General features: G+C 40.2%; 1 protein-coding gene across 1 annotated transcript; it reads left to right on the top strand.

Annotated features, from left to right (window-relative positions):
- Window positions 1-2,603: 2,603 nt before the first annotated feature.
- On the top strand, window positions 2,604-5,178 carry LOC146238107 (uncharacterized). The gene is made up of 2 exons (XM_084685986.1): window positions 2,604-2,693; window positions 3,292-5,178. The coding sequence occupies exons 1-2, from the start codon at window positions 2,604-2,606 to the stop codon at window positions 5,176-5,178; spliced, it is 1,977 nt and encodes a 658-aa protein (XP_084542112.1).
- Window positions 5,179-15,812: the final 10,634 nt, after the last annotated feature.

The raw sequence follows: 15,812 nt of genomic DNA, 5'->3' as shown, positions 1-15,812 counted from the left end.
CGCCACCTACTGTTCTGGAGTGAGAGGCCGTGCTCCTCATACACTGGGTTTTGGGTGAGGACAAGAGGAAAAGGGGTTCTATAGGCTCCTCCTTTGTATGGTTATACTTGGAAAAGAAGATGCAAGAATGACAATTTTATGTATCTAGTGAGGTGGATTAGAATTAAATTCAGACATGAATCAAAAGAAGGAAATGTTTACAAATGAGAGAAAATCAAGGTCTCCATTAGATGAGAAATAATAATATTGATAATTGAAATACAATATTTCAATAAAGAGGAGATATGTACTGTATGATCCAGTGTTCTGTAACAACCAGACTGCATTCTGAGCAGGTCTCTGTTCCACCCCTTCTCCTCCAACATCTCAATTGTATTTTTTCATTTATTTAATTGACTTAAAAAATATGAGTAATATTTCCTATCTTACGTAAAAAAAGGATTTGATGGTCAGAAAATGTATTTTGATGTTGATACATAGAGGTTTTAGAACTTGTCTTTTGTAGGCTGTAGGCATGTGAACCTTTGGACCATTTTCAGAACAGCTGATATTCTGAATCAGAAGGCTGATGTTTTCGACCTGTCTGAGTAGCCCACCCTATGCGCAGGCTAACGACATTAAAATTGCATGCCTTTGAACCCATACATTAGTCGTAGTAGCAGTAAAATTCTTTAATGACTGTAACTGCAAGACACAATACAATCTTGGAAAATATTGCTCAAGTCTTATATTTCAATGTAACGTCTTTTCCAACGTGTTACTTACGTTTACATTTAGTCATTTAGCAGACGCTCTTATCCAGAGCGACTTACAGTAAGTGCAGGGACATTCTCCCCGAGGCAAGTAGGGTGAAGTGCCTTGCCCAAGGACACAACGTCATGTGCACCGGCCGGGAATCAAACTGGCAACCTTCAGATTACTAGCCCGATGCTCTACCGCTCAGCCACCTGACTCCCGCTACTTGATCATAGCAAAAACTAAATAAATAAATAATTACATAACACAAAGCTTAAATAAATAACTAATTACATAATGTAATGCCTAATTGACATACAACATATATAAATTAGGGCTGTGAAATGATTAGACATTTTTATCAAATTAATCACAGGTTTCTGTGGATTAATCATGATTAATTACATATTACCGATTTTCCAAATTTTTGTCATAAGTGGGCGTCTTTGATTTTGCGGTACATTGATGTTCGAGTCACCCCTTGCCACTTGCAAAACTTTGGTGAACCCCTCGTCCTCAACAATATCAATCGGTCTACAGCTTTTTGCAATACATTTGGCAACTGTGCTAGTCACCTTGTCACAGGCAGACTTAGTGAGGGCCCTACGCTGTTCAGTGAGGGTGGTTTGGCGCATTCTACTTGAACTCCCCTCGCCGACCAACGCATGCTTCGCGTTGAGGTGGTATAGGTTACTTTAGGCTGGTACTGCTTCGGTGAAACTATAACATTCAGTCATTTAGCATTCAGTCATTTAGCAGACGCTCTTATCCAGAGCGATAACGTCTTCCCGCAGAGCAGGGCTCCAGACTAACTTTTTTTTTTTTTACTAGGAGCGCAAGCAGAAAATTAAGGGGCCCACCTTATACTGACCTGCAATGCATGTATTAATGTAACTGGAGAGGGTACATTTCAGTGGCAATTTTAGATCTTTTTTAGGAGTGCTCAAGCACTACTAATATTTTTTTATATTTTCTTAAATATATTGTTGATTATCATTTGATGCTGGTAGTTCATGAAGAAAGGGACATACTTAGTTTTTTCATTCAATATTTTGCATAATAATACATAAAAGTATTAATTGTTATCCAGTGAAATTAGGGATTTATATGAGCAAGGGGGTTTACGTTTAGCACTTTTGCAAGGCACTGTATTCATGTCACATTCTCATTGGGGGCTGAGCACCCCTAAAGGTCTGATCCTAGAATCGCCCCTGCAACGCACCATATAAGCTTGAGTTTATTAATGTGACATTATGTACTGTACATGCAATTCTTAGCTAAAGGACTTAAATGTATGATGCACTTTTTGATCAGTCCTCCGACACCACAGCACGATACTTGCCGAGGATAACAGCGCAACAGCTCAAACACATGCAGGGATACAGTAGCAACGCTAGTGCTAAATAAGTATTTACCTGCTAGGCTCCATGACGCCGGGTAAGAAGTGTAAATGACTTCACAACCATTTCTTACGGTTGCAAATGTTTTATATGCTTTGTCTCTTGTTTTCACGTTTTATTACGGCAGCGTATTGCTGCCACACCAGCAAAAAAAAAACGGATCAGTATCATGTTATAACGTGATAAGTTTCTTGTTATAACAAGATGTTTATCATGTTATAACAAGATGTTTATCATGTTATAACAAGTTATTTTCACGTTATAACGTGAAACGTATCACGTTATAACGTGAAACTTATCACGTTACAACAAGATAAGCTATCTTGTTATAACATGAAACATTTCACGTTATAATGTGAAGTGCTGAGTACGCCCCTTCCCCCAGTATCCGGTTGTGAACTGCACGTGCACTTATCATTTAATTATGGTATTATGGTACTGACTCTTTTGCAATAAGATACTATTACCATGGCCCAAAACATTGACACACCACTGTTGAGATTTCTACGAAATCGCGGTGTACCAGAAGAGTACCTCTTACGCATGGAACAAGAACATGTAAGTAGTTTACCGAGGCCAGTTCTTGTAAAAACCTGTATTGTATTCCTTTATTCCAATGTTACGTTGTGCATGGTTAGCATAAATTAGCTAGCCAGTCAGCCTGAGTGGCTCTGTTCGGTAGTTATAGGCTACACTTTTATTTTCTAGGCGCTGGCTAGATGGGAATTATCATCAAGGTCACGCAACATAGCTTAAGTTATAGGCTATGTAAATACGTTGGATCAGCTGCGTAGTGTTGGTTAGGGTAGTAGACTGTCATCACTAGAGTGAAAGTATGCCGGTGCTTCAAACACAAATTGCTGAAGGCGGCCTTTGATGTTCCTATACTTGACTATTGGGAGTCCTGGACTGATGCGCTTTGCATTGCAGATACATAACAATAATAATCAAAAGCAGTTAAAAGTACGCAGATTTAAACTCTATAATCCAGTAGGCCCAGTTATTAAGGGCAGCCAAACCCTGCCAGAACACCACCTTACATGGTGTCTTTCCTTTCGGTATGTGTGCATGAGCGTCTACATAGTGTGGTGGGGGAGGGTGTCCCAGGTCTTCCCAGTTTTGTCTTGAGTTGTAATAATATTGTATGTCTCCACAGATTGATGCGTCGATCATTGACTGTATGGACGATGAGAGTCTGGCTGGCGACATCCCTGCATATGGCGATCGAATTGCAGCAAGACGCTTCTGTTTGGAAAAACAAGGTCCAAGTGCAAAACAATCACAAAAACATTCACTGTTTGAAAAACTAAAGAAAAGAATGGGTATCGGTGAGAATGATGATAGGAAATCTGACCATGAGGAGGCTTCCGCTTCAAAAAAAACAAAACGCTTTGCAAAAAACAGATGGGCTGAAAAGAAGACCAGAAAAGTTGAGTTGGGGTGGATTCATGAAGGTAAACAAGTAAGAAAACGCAGAGGAGGGGGAACAAGGAGCCTCAATGTACCCAAGGAATCCAAAAAAGACGACATATTACAGTATGCTAAAGACCTTTTCTTCCCAAATGGGCAAAGTAAAATTGGAAGATGTGATACACTCAGTCATGACATATTAGACTATCAAGAGGAAGCTGTATTTGATGAAGATATCACAGTTGGGGAACTATACACAGCACTAGGAATGGGAGTGTTAAGATTCTACCTGTGTACAAAGAGCCTGACAGATGAGGATGAAGGAGGATATGATGGGGAAAAATCTGTTGTAAACAATGATGTGCAACTGATAGACACACATGAAGAAAATGAGCAAGTTACTCAAACCGTTGTCACCCTGTCACCAGATCGTAAGGAAGTTGATGCGACTGCATTATCAGACACATCCGAAGTGATGTATGGCCCCTTCCTTGGAGAACCCATGGCTTGTCAACTGGATGATACTTTGATACACTTTGAAGAAGCTGAGTTGTTCATCACATCCATCACGCTTCCCCCAACAAGCACAGTATCTACAGGTGATGAAGCAAACAGTCCTACAGCTTCATATGATGTTGAATGTGTCAACATTAAACTTCACAGGGTAAATCTTCTTGAGGAAATGATTAGCCAGTTCAAGGATCCAACACTCCCCAAACACCCTCTGACATACACTTACATAGATGAAAGAGGAGCTGATGCAGATGGTGTCTCTAGAGATGTGTATGCAGCATTCTGGACAGAGTTTATGGACCACACAGCTGAAGGGGAAGATGTTAGGGTTCCATCACTGTCTCCGAAATGGCAGGAAGAAGAATGGAAATCCATTGGCCGAATTCTACTAAAGGGATTTCAAGACCATGGATACTTTCCCTGTCGTCTTGCCCCTGTTTTCACAGTGGCACTTATTTTTGGTGAGAACGAAGTTTCAGATGAAATGCTGTTTGAAAGTCTTCTCCTGTACATAAGTCAGCCAGATAGAGATCTGATAACTACTGCATTAAAGGAAGATCTTTTAGATGAGGACAGGGATGAACTACTTGATCTTTTGGACCGCTTGGATGTAACAACGCTTCCAACACAAAGTAATTTGAAAGGCCTCCTTCTAAAAGTGGCACACAAGCAGTTAATCCAAAAACCAAGATATGCAGCAGAAAAAATGTCATTAGTTGCAAGCCACATTCTAAAAGAAGCATTTGTGAGGCCACAAGAAGTACTACAAATGTATGAGGATAAAAAGCCAACAACAAGAAAGCTTTTAAAGTTGCTGCAAGCATCTCCTAAAACTCAAGCAGAAAACCAGAGCTACCGTTTCCTGCAACAGTACATCCGAGGACTGGATGATGCAGGACTCAGAAGGATGTTAAGGTTTGTCACAGGGTCAGATATTATTTGTGTTAACAAGGTTGAGATCCTGTTCACATCAGTAGATGGACTGGCACGACGACCAGTCGCGCATACCTGTGGGCCGGCTCTGGAACTGCCTTGGACATACACTTCCTACCCAGAACTACGGACTGAACTGGACAGTATACTGGCTGCTGAAAGCTCCTACACGTTCAGCATACTGTAGCTTCGGTCAGTAATAAGTTCATCTTTCTGGTACCAAGTCATACAATAAAAGGCATTGTTTAGTTCAACATGTACATGAGTTACATGAGTTATAAGATAAAGCCATTGTTTGTTACATAAAAAAGGAAAAGAGTCAAATTGGGAGGGAACATGCATTTGTGAGTAAAACATTTGACCATCAATTAACTACAGAATTCTAATAATAAATGTATCAATAACAAAGACAAATGGATAACTTTGGGTAGTATAATGCACTCCTGAAAATAGGATGCTGAGTTGTTTGGAAGAGTTTCACTAAATGAAAGTTTGAAAATAAGTCATTAATAATGCAGCATCTGGCTGTTTTGATTTTGAGGGTACTGTTTGATATTTAAAGGTCTTACCTGTTACATCAATGTTTACCAAGTATTGGGAGGGAACATGTATTTGGGAAAGAACATGTATTTGGGAGGGAACATGTATTTGGGAGTACAAAATGTGACCATCAAGGAACTAAAGAAATCTAATAATGAATATCAATAACACACACAAAGGGATAACTTCAGGTAATATAATGCACTCCTGAAAATAGGATGTAGAGTTGTTGAAGAGTTTAATTAAATTAAAGTTTGAAAATAGGTCATTAATAATGCAGCATCTGGCTGTTTTGTTTTTGAGGGTACTCTTTGATATTTCAAAGTATTACCTGTTAGAAAAATGTTAACCAAGTATGTTGAAGCAGTCTGGTACCTGTCAATGCTGGTTTGGCACATGTTTTATAGAAATATGCACTTTTTATAATCTGTTTGTTTAAAACACCAGTTCCATTTAAAGCTGTTACCCGATGAGTTCCTAAAGAGAGGATGAAGTCCTGTGTGTGTGGGGGGAGATTTGTATTTGGACTGCTATTGCTTTGTTTTCCTAATATGTTTTTGTACAGTGTTGACCTTAACAGCAGTCTATGGTTTTAGACTTTTGGGCACACACATCTTTGTGATATTGTAATGGCTGCTCTGCATAATGTTATTATAATTAACTGGAAATAAATGCACAGCTGCACTTTTCAAACTGAAGAATTAGTCATTTTTGTTTTGTCAGAAAATTTGGAGGGGAGGCATGACATCATATCAAGAGTCAATGCCACTATAAAGAAAATAAAGTTACTTGATCTTTAAATGTGTTTATTTATTACAAAATATTTTGACATTTATTTTCATTTTAGCAGTTCACTAACATCAATATGTGAGGCTGTTAGTAGTTTCACTGAATTTTGTTATCCCACATTGAACTTTTAAAACTAATCCGCATTGGAAACGCAAGAGTTGACAAATGTATTTGGTAACAGTATTGACAATATTGTTTTTCAATGTGAAAACAAATCTAAAGGGTTATAAACAAGAAAGTTGATATTGTTCTGCCCCTTCTCCTGAAACACAAATCACACATATTGGTAAACAAAAGTACACAAACACACACCCATATTGTTTATTAACTTGGCAAACCACTTGTTCTTGTCCTATATTCTTCCCTGTTTAGAGAACTTTTTAACTCATAAATTAAATTATCTGTTGTTAGAGACAGATACATTTATCTCATAGCAGGCTAACCACTCAGTAGTATCTGTTTTTTTAATCCAGGACATTTTGACTTTTTTCCTCGGCACAAATCAGGAAAGAAAACAAAAAGTAAATAGTGATTAGTTTCATAAAAATGTCCTCACAAATTCAGTAAACCAATCAAAAGTAGCTAAGGTATCAGTTTACATTATGCAGCCCCACCTTAATGCTCCTGAGCTCTTGGGGTAATTTAGAAATGTTTTAGGATGTATGTTCTCAGGAAGAGATACAGCTCTATGGCTTCATCTGCTGTGGTAGGTGAGAGTAAGAATTGTTCTGCCATTATAAGGCAACATAAGGTGAATACAGTTTCATCGCAAGGAAATGGTCCTCTCAGTTGGCATTCTTGTTTGCAAGCCTCCACTGCTTCCTGAGAAACCTCTTTCAGGTGATCTTGTCCTCCAAATAGACTAGGGATTGTGTACATGAGAATTGGACGTCCACTTGGAGCTACTGCATGTCTGCTGTTGCGGATAATGTGGGTATTCCACAAATGTGACTTACTGCAGCTCTTCCTGTAGAAGGAAAATACAGGCGATAACAGAGGTAAATGTAACGCTTCCCATTTTGGTCAATATAATACATGCAGTTAGCTGCATACTCTCTCAGACTAAAAAGAGGGTGAGTGCGACACACGTACACTCACAGGGACAGAATGACAGGTCTTTGACAGACTAACATACCTCGATGATGTTCAAACAAGTAAACAATACAAGTTGCTTGTCCAAGAAGTCTCCTGAGAAACGGTCATTGTCTTTTAGTTCCTGGAAGCGATTCATCCAATACTGGGCATGATGTGTTCTTAAAAAGCCCCACCAGCTTTCGATCCGTTGGTTGTGATTACTGGAGCCAGAAATGTAACTATTACTGATGTGGCGATCCGTACTCCATCGTAAGAATCTCTGCATCTCTGCCATTGTGACATTTTCTGTTCCAAAATCTGCGCGAATTCTGGCAGCTGTCCCCATCCTCTTCTCAACTTCTGCTATGAAATAACTAGCGATGATTTGGGGATTGTTGTTTGTAGAATAGGCATGAAGCCAAACCATAAGTCTTGAAAAGCCATCAATCGCTCCATTTATGCATATACCATATGGCTTTAGTTTGTCATATGAGTCAACGTGCCACATAAAATTTGGCCCAGGGTTAACGTACATGCGTCGCTTCAGGCGATTTCTCTGTCGTTGCTAAACACCACGGGGGTCTAGAAACTTTAACAAATGCCTCACTGTACTTCGGGTCACAACATACCCAGCTTGGATGCAGTTTAGATGGTGTAGCTTGTATCCATTAAGCCTCCCGTGCCCCTCCAGTTGATCATTAAGAAATGATGCTACCTCCAGAGGGTCGGACTCATTCTTCCTTCTGTACAGCCCCATACATTTTAAAATTGTTCTTGATGTACGCATACTTATAGCAATATCATCCACCACGCTCAATAAAAGCAGAATCTCGCCATGTCTCAGCCCAAGCATGAAGTAAAACTTAACCAAGTCTTGTAAATGAGCCATGTTCCTCAATGATCCCTTCTCTGCACACCGGATAGTAGGCTATACGAACTATTGAAATAACGTGAAACGTATCACGTTTTAACGTGAAACTTATCACGTTATAACAAGATAAGCTATCTTGTTATAACATGAAACATTTCACGTTATAACGTGATAAGTTTCACGTTAAAACGTGATAAGTTTCACGATAAAACGTAATAAGTTTCACGTTAAAACATGATAAGTTTCACGTTAAAACGTGATAAGTTTCACGTTATAACGTGATAAGTTTCACGTTATAACGTGAAAATAACTTGTTATAACATGATTAACATCTTGTTATAATAAGAAACTTATCAAGTTATAACATGATACTGATCCGTTTTTTTTTGCTGGTGTGGCAGCAATACGCTGCCGTATTTTATATGGTATTTGCTTTTATTTTGAAATGATGGCTTAACAAGCTGCTTCTAGGTGCTGTGATCGGACTTACCTGCAGAAGAAGAAGTCGAAGAAGACTTTGTGAAAGATAGCGCATGAGTAAAATTATTAGTAGAAGTGTAATAAATACGGAGAAGATCATTCATATTTAGCAACTGGTTGATGAGGGAACAAGGTTTGTTTGATTAATGTGTTAAACTTGTTAATATTTCATGTTTATAATAATTTGCTATGCGCATATGTTTATTGCTAATGCTATTGATAAAACGTGTCGTTTGGTTGCTAGCTATATCGAAAGGTAATGGAAGCACATCACGTAAGAGTTACTAATTTCAATGTATTTGTATCTTCAGCTCTTACGGTGTGTTCGCAACACAAGGTTTTAATAAAGGATTGTGAACCATCAGTGAAAGGGACCATCTTATTCAACCGGGGATGCTACAGTAAGAGCTTGACCTGAAGCTCAGCTCAGAGCTTCACGCACAAGGTCCCTGTAAGAGCCACGCCAGCAAGGTACCACAGCTCTAATCAAGGTCCATTGGGATTCCATGGTCTACGGCATCGCCTATCCTCAACATGGAAGTATCTAATGAAGGCGCAGAGAACACGGAGGCCGACCAGATCGAGAAGGAAGAGGAACTTCTACGTTCTGCTCGCCCAAGGAAACCTACAGAAAAGATGCAAATGTATCTGGCGGAAGAAGCATACAGAAAGGAAAAACGGCTATCGCATCTGTATGATCAATGGAAAACCCAGGTACGTACAGCACGTCAGCAATTAAAGGAAGACATATCAAACAGTCAAATATCCTCACTTATGGACAATATAGAGAAGGAAAGAGACATTGTCATTAAGTGGTTTACAGAAATCAGGGAACACATTACTCCCTCTAGTGACACAAGGAGACTGATAGATGCATGTGAGGCTGTCACAAAGGACATTATTAAAGTTGCACATGAAAGACTCTCACACATAGATGACTATGATAGTGAAGAAGTAAAGGCACGTCTCCGTGAGCTACGTGACCCAGACAATGCTCAGTCCATATGCGGTTCTTCAGTCACACCTTCAGGTAAATACTCCACATCTAGCCAATCACATTCATCAAGATCAGTGGTAGCTGCAAAGAGAACGGAGGCTGCCGCAGAGTTAGCAGCTAAGGAAGCAGAGTATGAGGCGTTAATGGAAGAGGAGAAACACAAAGAAAGGATTCAACTTTTAGAAGAAAGACAAAGAAAGGAACTTGAATCTCAAAAACGTGAGCTAGAGGATAAAGGCAGAAGGAGATTTTAAGGCTGCACGAGCCAGATTAATAACCTATGATCAAGAGATAAGGAATGAGAGTAGTATTCACACAGATGTTAGTAAAGAGACTCAGCAACCCCTTATAATTTCAGCTCCTAGTCAAATACCCAACAGTCACATAATGTCTACTGCAGAACCAAAGGCAGATGTAGTTTACCTAGCTCAAGCAGTACAAGATAGCATTACAATGAACAGAGTGCCAATACCAGAACCCTCATTGTTCACAGGAGACCCAATACAGTTCATTGAGTGGAAGGCTTCATTTACTGCGCTCATTGATAAAAAGAACATATCATCCGCTGACAAACTGCATTACTTAAAGAAGTACGTATGAGGTCCAGCTCGTAAGACACTTGATGGTATCTTCTACAGAAATGACAATGACGCCTACAAGGATGCATGGGAACGTCTCAACCAGAGGTACGGACATTCATTTGTCATTCAAAAGGAATTCAGAGAAAAGCTGACAAACTGGTCGAAGATTCAGCCAAAGGACTCTGCAGGATTCAGAACATTTGCAGATTATATTCAAACATGTCAAGAAGCAATGCCACACATTAAATAATTAACCATCCTCAATGATTGTGAGGAGAACCAAAAACTGGTTGAAAAGCTGCCAGACTGGGCAGCAGCAAGGTGGAATCGACAGGCTACTCAGTCTATGAAAAGAAGTGGTGAATTCCCAAGTTTCAAGGACTTTGCTGAGTTCATGTCATCTGAAGCAGAGATTGTGTGCAACCCAATTACATAATTCCATGCACTCCACTCATCCGACATCACCACTAGTAAAAGTCACCAAAGGGAAAGAAGGCCTGCATCTAATGTTCTCCACACACAGACAACAACAGATACTGAAAGTTCAAACCACAGCAAACTAAACGCAAAACCACCATGCATGCTATGTCAAGACAATGGACACAGACTTCACAGTTGCACACAGTTTAAAAGTAAATCACTGGATGAACGAAGAAAATACATAAAGGAGAAAAAACTGTGTTATGGCTGCCTCAAACTTGGACACAGTGCAAAGGACTGTCGCTACAGTATGTGAAGTGTGTAAGAAAAAACACCCCACATGTCTCCATAACTTTCACTATGACAATGACAAATTAGCCACAACCACAAATCAAGGCAACATAGAGCAGGCTGCAACTACTCTGTCACTCAACGCAGACACTAACAAACACTGTGCCAGCACTTCAATGATTGTACCAGTATGGCTTTCTTCAGAGCACCACCCAGGTATGGAAAAACTTGTCTATGCACTTTTAGACTCGCAAAGTGACACAGTATTCATTGACCATGATGTTTTTAACAGTCTCAAGGCTAAGTCTACACCTGTCAGGTTAAAACTCACTACAATGCTTGGAAAGGATGCTATAATGTTAAGCAAACGTGTCTCAGGTCTTAGAGTGAGAGGCTACAACTCCCCAGAAATGATCGAACTCCCTCCTGCGTACACTAAGGACTGTATACCAGTGAACCGCTCACACATCCCTACCTGTGAAACGGCAAGGCCATGGAATCACCTCACGGTAATAGTAAATGAGATTCCCCCACAGTTAGAATGTGAAGTCGGCTTGTTAATAGGCTACAATTGCTCTAAGGCACTGGCTCCAAGGCAGGTAATACTAGGAGGAGAGGAAGAGCCCTATGCAGTTCGCACAGCATTAGGATGGAGTATAGTAGGCCCATCATCATATCACGATGACTCGTTAAACATGAATACTATGTGTCACAGAGTTATAGTGAAGGAGAGTTCCCCCCAGTGACTCCTGCTGATGCACTCAAGGTTCTCGAGTCTGACTTCAAGGATGACAACAAAGATGACAGGTCAGTCTCCCAAGACGACATTCTCTTTTTGAACACACTAAAAGAAAGCATATATAAAAATAAAGAAGGACATTACGAAATGCCGCTCCCCTTTAAGGACAGACCACACTTACCTGACAATAAACGAACAGGCACTGTCAGACTAGAACATCTAAAAAGAAAACTGTCAAAGGACCAAAGGTACAAAGAACAATATATAAGGTTCATGAGTGAAGTAATTGAAAAGGGTGACGCAGAGGAAGCGCACAGTGAAGCCAAGGAAGGAGAAAAATTGTATATTCCCCACCATGGGATATATCATCCTCAGAAACCAGACAAACTCCGAGTAGTCTTTGACGGCTCAGCCAAATACAAAGGAACCAGTTTGAATGAGCACTTGCTATCAGGCCCAGATCTGCTGAACAGTCTAAAAGGTGTTCTCATCAGATTCAGAAGGCACCAAGTTGCATTACTTTGTGACATTGAAAAAATGTTCCATCAGTTTCATGTGTACGAAGCTGACAGAGACTATTTAAGATTTTTATGGTGGAAAAATGGCAATCTGAATACTGAGCCTTAAGAGTTTAGAATGAAAGTGCACCTTTTCGGCTCCACATCCTCGCCAGGGTGCGTCAACTACGGTTTAAAGCATCTAGCTAAAGAGAACGAGACACGGTTTCCCCTTGCTTCACAGTTCATGCTGAAAGATTTCTACGTGGATGACGGTGTAACAAGTACTCCAAGCGTAGAGGAAGCCATTCAGCTCGCAAAGGAAGCTCAGACAAACTGTGCATCAGGTGGCCTCAGATTGCACGTTTATGAGTAACAACAAAACAGTGTTAGAAAGTATTCCTCCATCTGAACGTGCTACTCCAAAGCTGGCTTGCGACCTAGCCTTTAATGACTCTAAAATGGAAAGAGCGCTAGGCATGCACTGGCACATTGAGTCTGATACACTCAGATTTCGCTTTCGCCCCAACGACCAACATGCCAAAAAGCGTGGCATCCTATCAACAGTAGCATCTCTTTACGACCCACTGGGATTTGTTTCCCCCTTTGTACTCATAGGTAAAAGAGTGCTTCAAGAGACATGCAAACAAGGCACGGACTGGGATGATCCCCTTCCCACTGAACTAAGGCCAGTATGGGATAACTGGAAAAGTGACCTAGAGAACTTAGAGAAAATCACAATACCATGCTGTTAAGTGCCTAAAGACTTTGGTCAAGTAGTGAAAACAGAGTTGGTTGATGATATGTTCATCCTACAAAACCAAACGCCTATTAATGGATATAACGTGATCTAACAAGACTCGGTAATAATGTAATAAATAAAAGCTTGAGAACTGTGTCTAAAATATACTTTATTGGACATTTGCCTTTGAAAGGGGAATATTCGAAGAACCATATAGGCTACAAGACGTTTCCATCAGATGTAAGTGGGGGTGAAACATATAGAGTCACTGAGGACCTTCATTGTCCCACAAAAGCAGTCTGGCTTGATGACACGATCAACAAAAGAATAATGGGTGTGTTTAACAAAAGCTTCTGAAGGCAAGACTAATATTATTTAAATACAGGCCTATATCATTTCCTATTGTGGTTACCGGTTAAAGTATTAATCTTCTTCTTTGTTCCAGATAGACGTCAACAATCTATGCTCGCGCTTAACATTATATTTGCCATCATGTCATGAACGTTTTTACGAAATATCAAATCTGTTTTAAAATAACGGAAATAAACTATATTAACAACATTTCATGTATATGTGACATTTGCTTAACTTACTGCAACAGGGCAGGCAACTCAAGCCAGTTCTCCCTGTGCTCATTCAAACTAAGTCTATGGCTCATTCAGCTCCATGTAAATCGGCTATCGGCCAATGTGAACTATTGTGCTTGTGCCCTGTTAGTATCCGCAAGCACATTTGCAGGCAACTTTTATTGACGTAAGCAAATAAATGGGGTGCTAGTTTACCCATTTCGGATTGGTCTCAAACTTGAAACATGAAAAAGCTAGTATGAGCCAAATTATTGGGGGAGATCGTTTTGTAAATGTTGACTGGAGTTAATAGAATAAAAATGACCGGAAGAGTCGGAAACCTAACCGTAATGCAATACCACCTACATCCACCGGGGCCGTTGCTTCAAGCCGAGGGGCGAGGGGTGGGGGCTTGGCACTGTCTCAAAAACTGGTCGCATAATGCGACCATTTGGTCACAGTCTGGAGCCCTGCCACAGAGTGTGAAAATCACTTTGGTTTTATTGGATGTTCCATCTTAGTTTTTTTGGAACACAAACTTCTCATCCAGAAGTTGCAGATTGGGTGGAATTGTGGTTATATTACGTTAAATGCGTTAAACAAAAATAATAAATTAATCCTGTAATTTAATCATAACGCGTTAACGCGTTATATTTCACAGCCCTAATATAAATATAACATTTAATGAGACACTAAATATATAAATGTTAAAATGTATTTCTGTGTATTTATATATATATTTACATTTTAATGTGTTCACATTTATTTATACTTATATTTATTTATTTATCCTCACATTTACATATTTATCCTTACATTTATCCACGGTGTAACAGTGCGTTCACACTGCAGCGAAGCGATGTGAGCGACAACATGTTTCCATTAATTTTCTATGGAGCCAGGCGAATCGCTTGCATGGTGCATTGTGGGTAGCGAGGCGACAGAGTTGAGATTTTCACAACTTTATGCAAATGAGGAGCAATTTTCACTAGCAATGGCCAATCACAGTGTTTTCTTGTTTGTCGTAACGTAGCAACCATGGTAAGCATTTCTAGCTTTCAGTTTTTAAGCATATCCCGCATATCCAGTCCTGTACGATACATCCCTGTATTTGTACAAAGACATTAATAAAAAGAATGAGGCCTGGCACAGGTTTGCCGATGTTGTCGACGCTCCTGGTGGGTTTTCTGTACTTTCAAATTCAGTCTCTCGTCACATTACGTAACTTTATTCTAGCTAGTTACAGTAGTAGCCCGGCTGGAACTCCCTGGTTGTATCGACAGATAAGCAGAGACTTTAAGTAATATAATAAAACGTTTTTACACATGTCAATGTGTATGTTTATGAAACAGTTTTGTATTTTGTATATAAGTTGTACTTTGATCGATGTTGCGAGTACGTAAACCCAGTCTGCACACTTGGCCATGACAACTACAACGGTGATTATAGAGAACTACATTCTACAGAATCTGTTTGAAACGCCCCCCAGCGTGGTGAACTGTGGGAAGGCGAGCAATGGCAAGCGATTCGCGTCGCTGTAGTGTGAACGCAGGGTAACCAGGGGGAGTCAGGTGGCTGAGTGGTTAGGGAATTGGGCTAGTAATCTGAAGGTCGCCAGTTCAATTCCCGGCAGAGCCAAATTACGTTGTGTCCTTGGGCAAGGCATCCTACTTGACTCGGGGGAATGTCTCTGTACTTGCTGTAAGTCGGTCTGGATAAGAGCGTCTGCTGAATGACTAAATGTAAATGTAACTTACTGCAGCAAAATAAATCCGTTGTCCCCCGTCACCAAGCGGGTTAAAGCCTCTGATTGGTGGTTCAACTGGAATCGACTGCTTTTGACTAATCCAAGATGGCAGCACCTTGTACAGATTCAATATATGAAATATAGCTGCAAGCAGCAATGTGGTGGCCGAGCAGGTCAGATGACCCAGAAGAAACTTTCAACATCTCGTGACAGCGGTGTACCTGGCTTCCTTTGCAGTGGCTTACAGTCTTGCTAAACAGAGAATCAGAGACATGACAAGCTTGTCAGCTTTGGCTGGATTCGAACCTCTGATGTTGACGTTTCCAGGACATCAATTTATCCTAGTGAGCTATTCTCAGTGCTGGAAATCACAGATTTAAGTTACTGGGTAAAGATATTAGCAGTTTTTCCTGTGGCAAGCGTGGTCAGATTTGGCCCAAGTTTAAACAGCTGCAATTCAGTTCTATTTTGACATGTCACAGTGATT

This window comes from Hypomesus nipponensis, chromosome 21 (genome assembly GCF_054491055.1).
Source record: "Hypomesus nipponensis isolate SF chromosome 21, ASM5449105v1, whole genome shotgun sequence".
NCBI lineage: Eukaryota > Metazoa > Chordata > Actinopteri > Osmeriformes > Osmeridae > Hypomesus > Hypomesus nipponensis.
Note: the sequence above shows the minus strand (reverse complement) of the source record. Positions and strands in the feature narration are given on the sequence as shown.

Coding starts and splice junctions, on each gene's coding strand:
- LOC146238107 (XM_084685986.1), top strand. CDS start 2,604: ATGGCCCAAAACATTGACACACCACTGTTGAGATTTCTACGAAATCGC. Junction 2,694..3,291: donor TACGCATGGAACAAGAACAT/GTAAGTAGTTTA, acceptor ATGTCTCCACAG/ATTGATGCGTCGATCATTGA.